Below are 16,497 nucleotides of genomic sequence, written 5' to 3'. Positions count from 1 at the left end.
CCCGGCCGCCCGAGCAGGCCGCGCGCGGGCCGCCGGGCCCGAGGCCGGAGCCATGGGCGAGACCAAGATCATCTACCACCTGGACGGGCAGGAGACGCCGTACCTGGTGAAGCTGCCCCTGCCCGCCGAGCGCGTCACCTTGGCGGACTTTAAGGGCGTTCTGCAGCGACCCAGCTATAAGTTCTTCTTCAAGTCTATGGACGACGATTTCGGGTGAGGATGGCCCCCGCCTCGCCTCCGGGGACCCCGGCCCTCCGGCTTCTATGGGCCACTCGGGCAGTTTGGAGTCCCCTTTGCTACGCTGGCTTCTAGCCCTGCTCTGGATTCTAGGGGGCGACTCGGCCATTTGGGCCGCCTTGGCTTTTTCAGAGGCTGGAGTTCAGCCCCCCTAGGGACTCTCGTTTCAGCTCTTTCGGGGCACGTTGGTCCCCCTAGTGTAGGGGGACGTCCAGCTCCCCAAGAGCAATGAGAGTTCCAGCCTAGTCAAGTCCCCTTGCCTCCTCAAAGACCAGCGGCCCACATAGACAGACACACCCCTCCTCCACCCAGTTCCAGAGCCGGAGTCCCCAACCCTCCTCCTGCCTTTTTTGCGTAGACTTGGGGTGTTTGGCCGTCGGCCTTTGCCTTCTCCATCTTTTCTTCTCCACAGCTCAGAGCCATATTTGGAGTATCATGCGTTTAAGGGCTATGCTGCAGGACTTTGAACTGGAGGAGGGGGAGTCGGGGGGTGCTCAGGCCCAGGCTGTTAAGCTAAGGCCTGCAGACCTGATGTTTATTTAGCTGTCTCCCCTTTCCCTTGTGGGGTGTTCCGGATGTTGTCAAGAGAGCAGAGCACTCGGCCCCTGGGAGGAGTCCCCACTAGCCCGGGTGCTGATTTCCCCTCTGAATTGGAGCCTTTTCCCTCCAGATGGTGGCCAAGGGGGAGACCTTGGAAAGGGCCTCAGAGCCTGGATGGGAGGGCCAGGAAGAGTCTCTTAGTGTTCTTCATCTTCCCCTCCCTGGCGGGGTCTTCTCCACCCAGCTGCAGGGCTTTGGACAGGCGGAGTTTGGAAGCAGCGACTTCCCCTTTAAGAGGGGATGGAATGTTGGAGCCGGAAGGTTCTGTAGCAGCTGGCCTAGGAGGGGGAGCCTGGCCGATCCCCTCACCACCCCCCCAACTCCCAAGGGATGGGGGAGGGGGAGGCCCCCACACTAGCCTGCCCCACACTAACTGGGCACTGGGCCTGGAGGCCTATGGGGAAGGCCTTCCCCGGGCCTTCCAGGCCTAAAGACAGCCTCTCCAGCCCTAGCTTGAGGCCTGCACTGCTCTGTGGAGCTGAGGCCCCAGAGCTGAGTGAGAGGAGATAGTCTTCTCCCCAGTGTTCATCAGTGTGGCTTCTCTCCCAGGACCCCGGCCCTCCTGCCCTGGGAAGCAAAGCAAGCACCTTCTCTCTCTTCTGCCCGTCATGTTTTGCTGTCACCTTTCCCTCTGGAACTCAGGGTTCCATGAGCCCCTGAGATCATAGGTGTGAAAGTGCTTCGTACAGTGGGAAGTGCTATACCACATCTAATTCTAGTTGTTTCTGTTGTTCCTACCTGAGGGTGGGGTACTCCTGGTGTAGTAACAATTGTCTGGCTTCAGGCCAGAGACAGACACCCCTGATTGGAAGATTCTGAAGAGGGATCAATCTGCAAGGGGTGGGCCTGAGGGGGCTGATGCCTTGGCCGGGTAAGAGAAGAACAGAATTAGAAGAGACCAAGATTCTGCCTCGGGGTATGGGATAGGGGGAAATCAGCAAGAGTGAGTGCAGGAGGGCCGCCCTGGGGCCAGATGCCTTGAGGGACTAGTATAGGTCTGTGTCTCTGCCTCTCATCCTTGAGCCCTTTGGGCCTGGCCTGGACTGCCCAGGCACCTCCTGAGCCTTGACCTTTCTAGGCTGCCTCCCGCTCTCCCCAGGCTGCTGTCATTCCAGGCCTAACTGCAGTGCTGGAGGGCCCCCATTAGATCCAGTCGTTGCTGACTTAATATTGTTCTTTAAACGCGCTGTCAGTCCTTTAAATCCATCAGCCCACTCACTCTTTCTTAGCTTGACCCAATCAATAATGTGAAATCACAGGTCTTATTTTTTATTTATATTTCTTTTGAAAACATGTTAAAAATAAATATTTAACTGTTGAATTAAGTGTTCATTCAAGTACACCTGAAGCCATCTTGCGTACGTCAGTGGTATTGAACCATCCTTTGAAAAATATTAGAGTAGGCCATTTAACAGGGTTGAGAAGAATGCTAAAAATGAAGTGGAGGAGATTGATTTTGTTTTTATCCCCAGAAAGATTAATGAGCAGGAGACCTGGTAGGGCTGTCTTGTCACAAAGGACTAATAGCTGAGGAGCGTGTGTATACGTATATCTCATTTATTTAACAAACTCTTTTTATGGTGCTTACAGTGTGCAGGCACTGATCTAAATGCTTTTCAGATCTTTTACTCATTCAGTCTTCTTAACAGCCCTGTGAAATAGGTATGCTATCTCCAGTTTATAGATGAGGAGACTAGAACACAGAAAACTTAAGTAACTTATCCAAGGTCACACAGCTAGTAAGTGGCAGAACTCAATGTGACATCAGGAATCTGGCTGCACAGTCTAAGGCCTTCATCACACAGTTGTAGGCATTATTATAATCACCATTTAACAGATGCAGCCTCTCTGAGGGAGATGCTGAGCCTTGGCAAACTGCAGAGGTGACAGGGCTGCCAATTATCCTAGCTCCACGAGAGGAGGGTCGGGGCAGCAGTCAGGGACCCCTGCTGACAGATGGAAAAGTGGGTCAGAGGAGGAAGGCTGCCGTCTCTCAGTGTCTCCAGGCTTACCCTCTGAGGTTCTGGTTTGTAAGGCCTGAGGACTCCCCGACTCCCATCTGGTCTCCAGAAGTATTTGTCAAGCTCAGGGTAGGCCCAGCCCTCGTAAATCATTTGGGAAATGGAGGAAGAATAACCATTTTCAGCACTGACGAGATGCTGGATGGAAGAACAAGGTGCCCGCTGCTAGCGTATCTTTGAGCTGTGGGAAGGAGCAAGATGGGAAGTCGGGTCCCTAACTGCGTTGCTGCGTGCTCCATGTCACACACTGTCCTGCCTCAGCCCTTCTCCCTGGAGCATTCTTCGTCTCATGTCTCCTCTGGTCCAAATTCTCCTGTCCTCTGGGTTGAGGCTTTACAGTTATGGCACTTCATCTTATTTATCCTTACACCTACCAGCTCCTAGCCAGGACCTGACACCTGAGTAACACTCAGCAGATGTCTGTCCAGGGAACACATCTGCTGCTCTTCCGGCTCTGACCACTTCCCACTTGCAGTATGCTTCTGTGAACTGTCCACTGGAGCGTAACCTCCGAGGATGAGGCAGGCTCCAGGTCTGATGCTTCCTTGAGGCCCACACACTGGCAAGCCCAGGACTTAAAAGCCACTGGGCTCTCAGCAAAGGCCTTTTAACTGAGTGAATGATGAATGATGAGCAGATCTGTTTGGTCCCTGCCCTTAGAAACTTATACCTAGTTAGAAAGAGAGCGTGGATCCCACTAAAAATTGACAAAGTTAGTAACTATTTTCATTGTATGCCTGGACCATGCCAGCCATTTACAATTCCCATTTACCAGGGCAAGACAAAGACTTGGAAAAGTTAAGAAACTTCTCTAAGATAGCAGGGCTAATAAGTGGCAGAATTGGAATTTGAACCCAGATTTGTCCGACTCCACTTGGGGTGTGAGTGAGTGCTGTGGAACCCTGAGCCGTTCAGCTCCACGGTGGGAGGGGGAGGACTGTCTGAGGTCCCCCAAGGCTGCTGAAGATCAGCTGATCCTTGTGAGTCAGCAGAGCCTTGGTGACCCGTCGGTGACCCCCAGAAAGAAAGGAAACATCTGTAGCATGGAGCTGTGTGGTGGGACCTGCTGGGGGAGCGGAATGGGGACTCAGCAGCAGTTTCCCACCACAGGGAGACCCTCTCCAAAGCAGGTCACAGCTCCTGCCATGTGGCCCACAAACCCCTGTTCCCAGAGGGGGCTGCAAGCTGGCTATACCCTGTGACCAGACTGGCTGGTGGGTCTGAGCTATCTCTCTGCCCCTCCTTTCCAGCCTGTCTGTCTCCAGGCTTTCTGCCATGGTGGCCTGAGCAGGATGACTTGAGCTGCTTTCATGGGGTCGCTGTGGGGTTAGAAATGGTGGAGGAGTCAGAACTGGATGGGAGGGAGGAAGGCAGGCTCAGCCTTCGAACTTGGCTGTGAGTCCAAGAATGTGAACATCACAAGGAGCCAAGCACGTTCCCGGCTCTGGGCAGAAGCTGCTCCAAGAACAAGGGAAGACTGGGCTTCCCAGCCACCTTCCCTGCTGTCTTCCTGCTCTGCTCACGACTCCACGCACATGTCTTCCTCTGCCCCTGAGCATTTCTTTCCAGCTCTGTACTCCTGGGGTGTTTGATGGAGTCTGGAGGTCCTCAAACTTTTCCATTCCCTTCCCTGGCCCCAAACTGTAGTCGTGGTCTGACTTCTTGCCTCACTGCATAACCAAGGCCAAAGTGCATACCTGTGACCACATCCCACCCTCCTTGCCCCACAGCGCTGTCTCCCCACCCCCACCCTCCACACAGAGCCACATCGCCTGTCATCTGTGAAAGGTGTGGAAAGAGGATGGGTTTGGGAATCAGACGAGCCTGGGGTTGAATTCCAGCTGACATCTTTTAGCTCTGTGACCTTGGGCAAATGACTGTTTCCTTATTCATAAAGTGAGGATCATATTGTCTACACAAAGAGGCTGATGTGAAGATTATATACTGTAACTACAGGAAGATAAGATGGTATGATAGGTAAGAAGAAAGACTTTGGGGTCAGGTTGACCAGGATTCAAATTCCGGCTCTTCACTTATTAGTGGTGTGACTACAGGTGAATTTCTGGACTGAATGAGCCTAGTTTCTCCATCTGTATCTATCTTACAGCATTGCTGTGGGTGTTAAATGAAATGATACAAGTAAAGTGCTTAGCTTGGTGCTTGGTCCAGAATTCATGCTCAGTGACTGAGAGCAGTTGTTACTACTCCCATAGTGGCAGTGGAGGATGTTTGGTGTATGCCTTCTTCCCTTCTCTTTCCTCATTTCCTTAAATTCTTTGTCCACGCCTCCCAGAGGAATGTCAGGATTCCCAATTAAGAAGGCAAGGACAGTAATAAGGGTGTGCTTTTTCCTAGTTTGGGGTCAGAGGGAAAGAAAAACCCTAGCCCAGGAGAGCCATGCTGGGGATGGATAACACACGCTGGAGATTCTAGGGAGTGGCTGCTCTTGTGGGGGACACCCCCCTGTCAGGTGTAATTTGCAGTCACCTGATGACTGAGAGGATGCCCAGAAAGGCAGCTGATGTAGGCAGGGCTGGTGTCTTCCTGGTGGTGCTAAAGAGCTGTCCCTGGAGCCAGCCCGGTGGTGTGGTGGTTTGGTTCACACACTTGGCTTTGGTGGCCCGGGGTTCATGGGTTTGGATCCCAGGTGTGGACCTAGACACTGCTGATCAAGCCATGCTGTGGTGGCGTCCCACATACAAAATAGAGTAAGACTGGCACAGATGTTAGCTCAGGGACAGTCTTCAAGCAAAAAAGAGGAAGACTGGCAACAGATGTTAGCTAAGGGTCAATCTTCCTCACCAAAAAAAGAAAAAAAAAGAGCTGTCCCTGGTCACCCTGACCTGCTCCAAATTGAACAGGCTTGTGCTAGTGGTTTGCCACTTTAGGGTGGAGGAGCCCCTGAGAATCGGGATTGTGAGGACACCTCCATTTCCACCCCAGAAGTCTTACTTTGACACCCCACCTTTCCCTGCAGAGTGGTGAAGGAGGAGATCTCAGACGACAATGCCAAGCTGCCCTGCTTCAATGGCCGGGTGGTGTCCTGGGTAAGGAGCCCTCCTCAGCCCTCCCTCCACCTGGATTCCTGCGGTGGGCTGGATGGAGGAAAGGCACTGCTAAGATTGTAGCTGGTGGTTTCATGCTTCAATATCTGAATCTTCCTTGAGTTCTCTAACTGGCCTGTTTCTTACCCCAGACTCTCATAGCCTTGGGAAAAAGTGGGGGAGTGGCTGGAAGGGGGAAAAGGCAGGCACAGAACCACACACTAGAGACAAAATTGCCTCCTATGCCCTTTTAGTTGCCTTCTGTCACCTGCCGACCTCTGCCTTGGACCACTGACCCTTATTCTCTGCCCCCGTCCCACTTCACCAGCTCATGCCTCCCAGCCTCCCCGTCAGCCTAACAGTGGGTCCGTTCCTCTTCTCTGCTGCCCTTGCACAGTCCTATCTCCCTCCGTGTCCCCTGCTTCGTTCTCCCCAGGCCTTCATGCCCTGCCAGAAGCCAGCTCTCCTCCTCCCTGGTGCCCCCAATCCATACTACCCACCCATTTTCTCCCCATCAGCTGGTGTCAGCTGAGGGCTCGCACCCAGAGCCAGCTCCCTTCTGTGCTGACAACCCATCGGAGCTGCCACCACCCATGGAGCGCACGGGAGGCATTGGGGACTCCCGGCCCCCATCCTTCCAGTGAGTGTGACCTGAGGGTGGGGAGGGCCCATGGGGGAGGGCCACATCAGTTTAGCCCAGGGCTGGGGGAGGGAGCCCCCAGCCTGCCCCCTCCCCCACCAAGGCCTCTCTTCCCTGCAGCCCTCATGCTGGTGGGGGCAGCCAGGAGAACCTGGACAATGACACGGAGACCGACTCCTTGGTGTCTGCCCAGCGGGAGCGGCCACGCCGGAGGGATGGCCCAGAACACAGTGCGTCTTCCCTGAACAGACGCCTTCCCCATGCCCACGCCCTCCCCATAGCTTCCACTCAGCTACCAGCCTCTTTGCCCTACTTCTTGACCTCTGGGTGTGCTGGTCCCAGTGCAGCCCCTGGCCCACCCCTCCCACCTCCCTTCCCTCCTGCACTGGGCACTGTGAACCCAGCTGCCTCTACCCACTGCAGCAACCCGGCTGAATGGAACTGCAAAGGGGGAGCGGCGGCGAGAGCCAGGGGGTTATGACAGCTCATCCACCCTTATGAGCAGCGAGTTGGAGACCACCAGCTTCTTTGACTCGGATGAAGATGACTCCACCAGCAGGTGGGGCTTTAGTTTCACGGGGACTGTGGGGCAGATGACCCCTGAGGATCCTTGAACCCTGAGGATGCTGGGTCCCTGGGAGGGATATGGGCTTTGTATTAGGCACTGGGGCCCTGCAGTGCCTCTTATGGGGCAGGGCTGGGCCAGCCTGGTGGGGAACGACTGTGGGCCCCACAGGTTCAGCAGCTCCACGGAGCAGAGCAGCGCCTCACGCCTCATGAGAAGACACAAGCGGCGGCGGCGGAAGCAGAAGGTTTCACGGATTGAGCGGGTATGGGGCCTGGGATGCTAGGATGGGTCGGGGCAGACCGAGCCCTGCCTAGACAGGACCAGGGTTTGTGCTTCCATAGATCCCCTCCTTGGGTCAGTGTTTAGGAGCTGGGGAAGGGGGAGCAGAGCTGAGGGCTCACCTTGAGGAGGAGCTAGGTGGGAGCAGTGAGTTCCTGCCACCCCTACCTGCTGCTTAGGGCCTCTGTCTATTCCAGTCCTCGTCCTTCAGCAGCATCACGGACTCCACCATGTCACTCAACATCATCACGGTCACTCTCAACATGGGTGAGTCTGGTGAAACAACACTCTTGAGCTCCTACTATGTGCCAGATACTGGGCAGACTTGAGGAGTTCAGAGAGGCACAAGATATGTTCCCTGCCCTGAAGGAGCTCACTTTCATAAACATAAACTGGTACATAAATGGATCATTTCACTATCTCATGATCAGGGCTATGACAGAGAAGCACAGAGAGCTATTGGAAGCAAGAATGGCATCAAGGAAGGCTTCCTGGAGGAAGTGGTTTCTGATTCCCTCCCCATTCCCATTTTTTGGCCATTGCATTCTTGCTCTCTGGTTTCTGCCCTAGCTACTGTCGTTAGGAGATAGCTGGATATAGTGAAAAGAGCCCCAACTTTGGAATTTAAATCTGAGTTTGAATTCTGGCTTTGCCACTTAATGGCTTAGAAAAGTTACTTACATTCTCTAAACCTCAGTTGGCTGCTCTGTAAAATGGGACTAAGAGTCCCTGCCTTACAGCCAACAAGGATAAATGAAAGCATGTTTGAGCATCTGAACACTGCCTGATTCAGGTTCAATAAATGTTAGTTCTCATTCCTTTCCATCTTTTTCTAATAAGGGGCTCAGAATTTGGGTAGGAACCTTGCTCCCCTCTCAATGTCTTATTACTTCCTGTAGAAAAGTATAACTTCTTGGGCATCTCCATTGTGGGCCAAAGCAACGAGCGCGGGGACGGAGGCATCTACATCGGCTCTATCATGAAGGGCGGGGCCGTGGCTGCTGATGGACGCATTGAGCCAGGAGATATGCTGTTACAGGTACCACTGCCCACTCTGGGTGGCAGTGTGGATAGGGAGTGGGGAGATATCCCTACCCTCTGTGCTCTGCTCATTCAGAGTCCCTTCTTGGTGAGGGAAAGACCCCCTGACCCACCAAGCTCAGATTCCCTAACCCCCCTCCCCAACACAACTGCTTCTCCCACTCCTGGTCCTCTTTCCTAGGTAAACGAGATCAACTTTGAGAACATGAGTAATGACGACGCGGTCCGGGTACTGCGGGAGATTGTGCACAAACCAGGGTATGGATGGGATGGGTGTTGGGGAGGAGGGGGCAAGCATTTCTGGCTGTCAGGCAGAGGGCTTGGTCTGGCCCCCACACATCCTGCCCTCACTAGGGACACCCTTGCTTTCAGGCCCATCACCCTGACTGTAGCCAAGTGCTGGGACCCAAGTCCACGTGGTTGCTTCACACTGCCCAGGAGTAAGTGGATGGGTAACTCGGCCTTACAGCTGCTGCTTGGCATACGTGAGCCCTGTCTCTCCTTCCTTCTGTGTTGCCCTGAACCTCCACACCTACCCTGCTGGGTCCAGAGGTGGGCAGGGTGGGCAGCCCCTGACTCCTCATCCTCCCTGCAGGCGAGCCCATCCGGCCCATTGACCCTGCGGCCTGGGTCTCCCACACTGCAGCCATGACTGGCACCTTCCCTGCCTACGGCATGAGCCCCTCCCTGAGCACCATCACCTCCACCAGCTCCTCCATCACCAGCTCCATCCCTGACACAGAGCGTGAGTGTCCAAACCTGTCCCCTGGGCCTAGCTGACAGGGCCAGGTGGGAGGGACTGATGAAGGCCCACCTGGAGACTCTTGCTTAAGCATCAGAGGGGCTGGAGTGGGGACTCACCTCATTCCAGCTACCTCACACTGCAGCTTCCCTCAGTGGACACCGACTCTCACTAAATAGTGTTTGCTTCTGAGCCTGTATTGAGTACCCGGCAAGCCTCAGTTTCCTCTTGTAAAATGGGACTAATGATATGCACTTTACCAGGTTCCTGGGGGTTTAATGAGAGGATATAAGTGAAGCATCCATCACAGTGTGTGGCATAAAGTAAGCACTCAATAAATGACTGCCATTTTTATTATCGTAACACACACGTTATACCCTGTGCCATAAGCATCTTCATTTACATTAGTTCATTCTCTCTTCAAACATCGTTGTAAATTAAAGTCCGTGTTTTTACAGAAGGGGAAACTGAGGGTCCAAAAAGTCAGTAATTTGCCCAACATTGATCCATAGTTATTAGATGGTAGAGCTGGAATGCAACTCCTGTCTGCCTCACTCCATAGCCTCTTTCTGCCTCACCATTCTGCCTCTCACTCCCAGGCCTAGATGACTTCCACCTGTCCATCCACAGCGACATGGCTGCCATCGTAAAAGCCATGGCCTCCCCGGAATCCGGGCTGGAGGTCCGTGACCGCATGTGGCTCAAGATCACCATCCCCAACGCTTTCATCGGTGAGAGGGCCCCATGGTGGGATGAAGGCTAGGGGTGGGGAGTGCTGGGCAGGGCAGGCCAGGGACCCAAGAACTCCCATGGGCCACTCCTTTGAGCTGAAACCAGCCCCAGCCTCGTGACTTCTGTGAGGCCAGATGAGTCCAAGTCAGGGCCTCCCAATCAAGCGGTGGCCTTGCCCCCAGGCTCGGATGTGGTGGACTGGCTGTACCACAACGTGGAAGGCTTCACTGACCGGCGGGAGGCCCGCAAGTACGCCAGCAACCTGCTGAAAGCTGGCTTCATCCGCCACACCGTCAACAAGATCACCTTCTCCGAGCAGTGCTACTACATCTTCGGCGACCTCTGCGGCAGTACGTGCCTCCCCCGCCTCCCGCCCTGTCTCCTGGCTGGGAGTGGGGAGGTGCCCGGGGATGTGGCAGCAGACTCCAGGGAACCAGATGAGGGGGCAGCAGAGCTGGGGGCCCAGCTCAAGGCCTGAGAGTTCTGTCGTGGAAGCAGAGCCCAGTCCACCCTCTTCAGCTGCCTCACATTCCTCTCTTGGGGAACCAGCATTTTCTAAGTGCCTGCTCTGCACCTGGCACCATGCTGGTTGTTTCTAAAGCATCATCTCACTCTCTCGCTCCGTCCTTCCAACTTCTTCCCCACTCTCGGGGAGACCGATTAACATCCCTGTTTTCAGATGAGGAAACTGAGACTTGTAGAAGTTAAATGGTCCACCCCAGGTCTCACAGCTAAAAGCAGAGGAGCTAGTCCTTGGGTCCAGGTGTTTCTGGCTCCAGAGCCCTGTTCTCCCCACCATCTGGGGCTGCTCTAGGTGTGTGGTGTTGCAGAAACATTGTCTCAGCAAGGCCAGAGAGGGTTCCTGCTCTTGGCACCTGCTCAGCCTCCCAGCATCAAGCTGGCCTGAGGCCCCAAGTCCACAGCCTTCTCGGACCCCTGACAGTGGGCTGTGCCACGGGATAAAGTTGGAGAAGCTGTCAGGGCCAGGTTGTAGAGGACTCTGCAAGCTATACTGAGCAGTTTGGACTTGATCCTGAGAGAGTACAAAGCCAAAGAGGGTTGTTAAGCAGAGGAGGTCTGCAGGGAACCTTCTGGGCCTGTGGACAACTCTTGGGAATGGGAGTCCTCATGACACAACAGCATTGCTCAGGGCTGGGAGCTGAAGCCCACCCCCAGCAGGCACCTCTGCCGGAGGGAGCCTTCTCTCAGCCCAGTGGTGCTGGCTGGAGTCTAAAAGCTAACTCTTCACATGCTTCAGATTAGGTTCTAGGGACTAGAGAGGCTGTTTCTGCAGAGCACAAGTCCCTGGTGGAGAGTGGGTCCCTGGCCCTTAGCAGCTCCAGCATGGCCCCATGACGTAGTGACAGATGCATAGGGTTTTGGAGTTAGGCAGTCTGAGTTCAAATCCTAGCTCCACCCTTACTGTGTGAACATGAGTAAGTGACACAGCCTCTCCATGCCTCAGTTTCTTGATCTGTAAGATGGAGGTAACAGTAGAACTTATCTCACTGAGCTGTTTTGATGACGATATAAGATAGTGTATATAATGCTTTTAGCATCATATTTTGCTCACAGTAAGTGCTCTATAAAAGTTGTCTATGATTCATATATTTAATTGATTCTAAGATGAACCTTTTTTTCACATTTCAATAGCTCTGAAACTGGGGTGCATCTTACAATCAGTGGCTTCTCAGACTCAATCAAATGTGGTTATTATCATTATAGAAGTCAGCCCTGGCCCCAAACCTCCAGGGACACATGCAGCTTCTCAGGGCAGCTGTGACTTTTGCTCAAGAGGCATTGTTCCTTCCCTAAGGCCTCTTGAGTCTGCTCCCCATGGACCAAAGGCGTCAGAGGCCCAGCTCAGGAAGATGCTGACAGAACAGGCCTTTTCCTTCTCACTGACTGTCTCCTCAGCTGGGAGTGTGGGAGGCTCAAAGGGAAGAGCTGGGTACCTGGGTAGCCCCAGGAGCACACAGTCACTCCCCTCCGTGACAGCCTAGAGGTTGAAGTAGTCACCAGCTCTTTGGGCATAAGCCAAGGCAGGCCCCTGCTTCCCACCCCCAACCCTCCTTGCTAGCTGCTGGCCTTGACAGGTCGATGGCTTGGCAGGCAGACTCCATAGGCTGCCCCAGCCCCCTCAGAGCTCCCTCTCCTGACCTCTTCTCCCCTGGAAGCTTGGGCTGGGTCACTTAAGGGCTTGGAAGAAAGGGCTCAGTCTGTATCCGGCAGCTGGCCCCTAGGACAATTACAGCTCTCTTGGAGCTCTGGGACCTGGTGCATACGGGCTGTGAGCAAGGGGTGTCCCAGGCAGATGGTCAGTTCTAGTGGTCCCTTATACTCTCTTCCAGGTAGCTCCAGCATTGGTGGGGGCAGCCTTGCCCTTAGGATTTCACAATTTACTGGGGAGCCAGAGTCATGAAAGAAGTAATATCAATACAGCGACCCCAGTGCTGTGAAGAATAGGCCTGGCTGGGAATGGGGTGGAGAGCACAGAGGAAGCACCTAAGTGGTTCTCTTTCTGGGCCCTTCCCACCCCACTCCCACCCTCCCCAGCAGCAGCAGAAAATTGATTCAGGCCAACGGCCTTCTATATGGGAAGGCTCTGAAAGGCCTTGTGTTCTTTCTGGCTTTTAATGAGTAATTTTTTAGTCCTAGGTGAAGGGGGAGGGCAAAATTTCACCTAAATTTCCCCAAACTGCTCCCTACTCCTTACTAGTGACCTGTCCTGGAAAGGTAAGGAGAAAGTAAGCGACTCTTAGCTTCTGTTCTGGCTTCAGGTTGGGTTGACCCCAGGCTGGTCATTTAACCTCTCTGGACTGCATGTTCCTCATCTGGAAAACCTGGGACCAATGCCTTCTTCATAGGGCTGTGGGGACATTTGCATGAGATGAAGTGCTTTGTGTGCCTAAGGAATTGCAGGGATGCACCACCTGGTGGCTGGCTGGCATTGCAGCCTTCCACATTCCCCTACTGCTTACCCTCTAAGTGAACAGAGGAGAAAATTGCCAAGTAAGAGTTTGCCCGTTCTTCCAGCTCACTGAGGAAGGAAGAGAAACTGCCAAAGGCTTGGTAGGGGGTCTTCCCTGGACTGGGTGTTGGGTGGCAGGATTTGGCACTGCGGATCTGAGGTGTGACTCAGGGCCTTCCTGAGGAGGGTTTTCCCTGGGGCTGTCTCTGCAGGGTCTCCCTCCCCACCATCTCTGGTGGGTGGCAGAGGGGTCTGAAGAAGGAGTAAGAGATCTCTGGCCTGTGCCTCCTCCCGTTCTGGCGAGAAACTGCCGCCGCTGTTGGGGTCATCCCAAAGGCAGCCTCCGCACCTAGGCTGGGGACCTCTCTCCTGACCTAGGGGTGCGGGGGCCCGAGGTAGACCCAGCTCATCCGGTCCTCCCCTCCTGTCCCCTCCGCAGACATGGCCAACCTGTCCCTCCACGATCACGACGGCTCCAGCGGCGCCTCTGACCAGGACACGCTGGCCCCTTTGCCTCACCCGGGGGCCGCCCCCTGGCCCATGGCTTTCCCCTACCAGTACCCGCCGCCCCCGCACCCCTACAACCCACACCCAGGCTTCCCGGAGCTGGGCTACAGCTATGGCGGGGGCAGCGCCAGCAGCCAGCACAGTGAAGGTAAGGGAAGGGGGCCGTGGAGGGGGCCCCAGGGGAGCTCCCAGCTTCCTCCGCAAGCTCTGAGCGGCCCCCACCCCGTTCCTGCGTGTCGCCTACAGGCAGCCGGAGCAGTGGCTCCAACCGCAGCGGCAGCGACCGGCGGAAGGAGAAGGATCCGAAGACCGGGGACTCGAAGTCGGGCGGCAGCGGCAGCGAGTCGGACCACACGACACGCAGCAGCCTGCGGGGGCCGCGGGAGCGGGCGCCCAGCGAGCGCTCGGGCCCCGCCGCCAGCGAGCACAGCCACCGCAGCCACCACTCGCTGGCCAGCAGCCTGCGAAGCCACCACACGCACCCGAGCTACGGCCCGCCTGGCGTGCCCCCTCTCTACGGGCCCCCCATGCTGATGATGCCCCCACCGCCCGCAGCCATGGGGCCCCCCGGAGCCCCTCCGGGCCGCGACCTGGCCTCTGTGCCCCCCGAACTGACCGCCAGCAGACAGTCCTTCCGCATGGCCATGGGAAACCCCAGTGAGTTCTTTGTGGATGTGATGTGAGCAGGGCCCCTCCCCCACGTCCAGCCCACCCCCACCCCCACCCCGGCCGGCTGAGTCCCTCTCTCCGTCCGTCCGACTTTTTTACTTTGTCTGGTACCTGGAAGGGAAATAAACGGAACTAAATCCAGGCGCGCTAACTGCTCGCTGGGCGCAGCGAAGGCGGGGTGCACCCCCCCGATCGCCACTGCAGCCCCCTAACCTGCCGCCGACCCGCTTGTCCCTCTGCCCACTAACCGCTGCGCAGGACTGCCCAGGATCCTTCGTGTCCCTGGGAGCCGACTTGCTGGTGCTGCTCCTATTTCCCTCTCCCCCTACACACTTCAGGAGTCGACCCAGCGGTGCCCTTGAGGGCCTGCTCACCCCCTCGTCCCTCCTTCTCCCCCTCAGTTCCCTTTCACCACTCATTCAGCGATACCATCTCTCTGTTAACCCCATCCCCTCAAGCATGTATGCCAACCTCTTGACTTTTCCCCACAGTACTGACACCAAGGAAATACTGGCTTCATCTGCCTCTCCTAACTGTCCCCACCTGCTGCCTCGGTCCTGCACCCTGGGGCTGTAGTCACCTCCATCCATGCTATCCCTGCACTCAGCCCTTATCAGAAGCCCCTGAGTTGCCTGAGCTGCTAGAGGCTTCCAGGGAGCATATCTACTCTCCCCCTCCCCCCCATGCCTGCCCTGTGTGCTGGTTCCTTCAGACCCCTAACCCTACTAACCAGCAGGCTCATCTCGCCTCTGGGCCTGAAACATTTCTTTTCTTTCTTTTTTCCTCCCCCAATTTTTCCTGGGCCTGGAGCAGCCAAGAATTTCGGGCTGTTTGACTTTCTGTGACCCCCAGCGAGGGGAGGCCCAGCCTCGGAGGAGACCAGGACCCCTGCTTCAGGAACCCCTCAGGGCTTCTGGAGGATATTCAGCCCCCACACCCGCACTTCAACATGCTGAGTCACTAGGCTTCTGTGGAGGTCCCCAGCCTCTCTCGCCCATTTATGGGAGACTCTGTTCCCATCTCCAGAATGTGATCTCTCTTTCTGTCTTTCATACACATATGACTGCACATGTACACACACACACACACACATACACACATGTCTATGCAAGTTCACTTAACCTTCAGGGCTGGTCCCTTGCCCAGAGGGCTGGACTCTCTCCCAGTCCTCTCCCAAGTTGTGGGGCTGGTCCCCTGACTTCCCTCTCCCCTTCCTTGTAGCCCTCAAGCCTCCCACATGTCCCCATCATCCTCCTACCTGGATAAAGCCCATAAGCCAGGTCTCAGGCCAGGCTCAGTAGAGGACTCCCCAGGCAACTGACTGGCTATTCTCACCCCACACCCTGCGCCCACACCCTTCACTATTTTCACAATCACCATAATACCCCAGAGCAAGGGTGGGCACGGGGACTTCTGGGACTCCCAGACAGACTGCCAGGTTTTCCTTTTCACCTTATTCTCCAGTTTAAACAACTCATGACTCTGTCTAAGCCTCTTCTATAAATTCACCTGGCTCACCTAGGCTCTCATATTTTCAGGACTGGGTGTCAAGAGTGAGATGAAGTCCTAACCTCCAGGCTTTGGGGCAAACCAGGGTAGGGCATTTTGGCATTCATTCATTTATCGAATAAACTTCCTGGGATTTCTGGTGAGTGAGGGGTGTGTTGGAAGTGTGACTCAGTTTTGCCTGCCTTCTGGAAGCTCCGGGTTTGCTCTCAGCCCAGATCATGGCTTCCTCTAGCCACTACTACAGGGCTGCCTCCTGTACTCTTCCTTCTCTGACTCTGCATTGTCCAGATCTCCTGAGAATCCCTCCACTATTGCTCATGCCTTCAGTGTTGGTGCTCCCAGTGTTCTCTCTCCAGTCCACTTCTCTTTCCTCTCTATTTACTCCCCAAATGATGTCATCCATCCTGATGTCCTCAACTGCCACTGATATGCTGGTGATTCCCAAATATGTATCTCTAGCGCCAACTTCCCTCCAATCTTTAGATCTGTATTTTTATCACCCACTGGACAATCCATGGACATGTCCACATGGATTCAACTCATTTCCCCACCAAGTGTGTTCCTCCTAAATTCCAATCCTGGTTACCTTCATCACAATCTACATAGGCTCACCAGCTAGAAACATTTATGGGTTTAAATTCCTTCCCATGTCTTACTAGTCAGCATATCATATCCATTCCACTCTAACAATCTTTCTTGAATTTGGATCTTCTCCCCTCTGCCTCTACTGTAGTTCACAGGAGCATGGGATTTGGAGTCAGGTTGTTCTGGGTTTGAATCTCAGCTCTAACTACTTTTTGATTGCGTCATAGGAGAGTTATTTAATCTCTCTGAGCCTCAATTCCCTCATATGTAAAATGACGATAATAATACCTACCTCACAGGGTTGTTGTGAGGATTTAAATTAGATATTGTACGGAAAGTGCCTAGCACAGTG

The 16,497-nt window shown here is 54.7% G+C and overlaps 1 protein-coding gene across 2 annotated transcripts; it reads left to right on the top strand.

Moving 5' to 3' along the window:
- Window positions 1–6: 6 nt before the first annotated feature.
- Window positions 7–16,497, top strand: DVL3 (dishevelled segment polarity protein 3). Of its 2 annotated transcripts, XM_046658854.1 has the most exons (16): window positions 7–213; window positions 5,836–5,905; window positions 6,421–6,542; window positions 6,663–6,772; window positions 6,966–7,101; window positions 7,279–7,372; window positions 7,587–7,656; window positions 8,289–8,428; window positions 8,612–8,688; window positions 8,803–8,870; window positions 9,026–9,175; window positions 9,772–9,903; window positions 10,087–10,254; window positions 13,315–13,530; window positions 13,629–14,039; window positions 14,865–16,497. In XM_046658854.1, exons 1-16 carry the CDS (start codon window positions 53–55, stop codon window positions 14,894–14,896), a joined length of 2,157 nt encoding a protein of 718 aa, XP_046514810.1. In that variant the 5' UTR covers window positions 7–52; the 3' UTR covers window positions 14,897–16,497. The 2 variants fall into 2 exon arrangements, with proteins under 2 accessions (XP_046514810.1, XP_046514811.1); XM_046658855.1 differs by lacking the exon at window positions 14,865–16,497 and having other exon boundaries at window positions 13,629–14,192.

Source organism: Equus quagga, chromosome 4 (assembly GCF_021613505.1).
Source record: "Equus quagga isolate Etosha38 chromosome 4, UCLA_HA_Equagga_1.0, whole genome shotgun sequence".
Taxonomy (NCBI): domain Eukaryota; kingdom Metazoa; phylum Chordata; class Mammalia; order Perissodactyla; family Equidae; genus Equus; species Equus quagga.
This window is presented reverse-complemented; position numbering and strand designations above follow the sequence as displayed.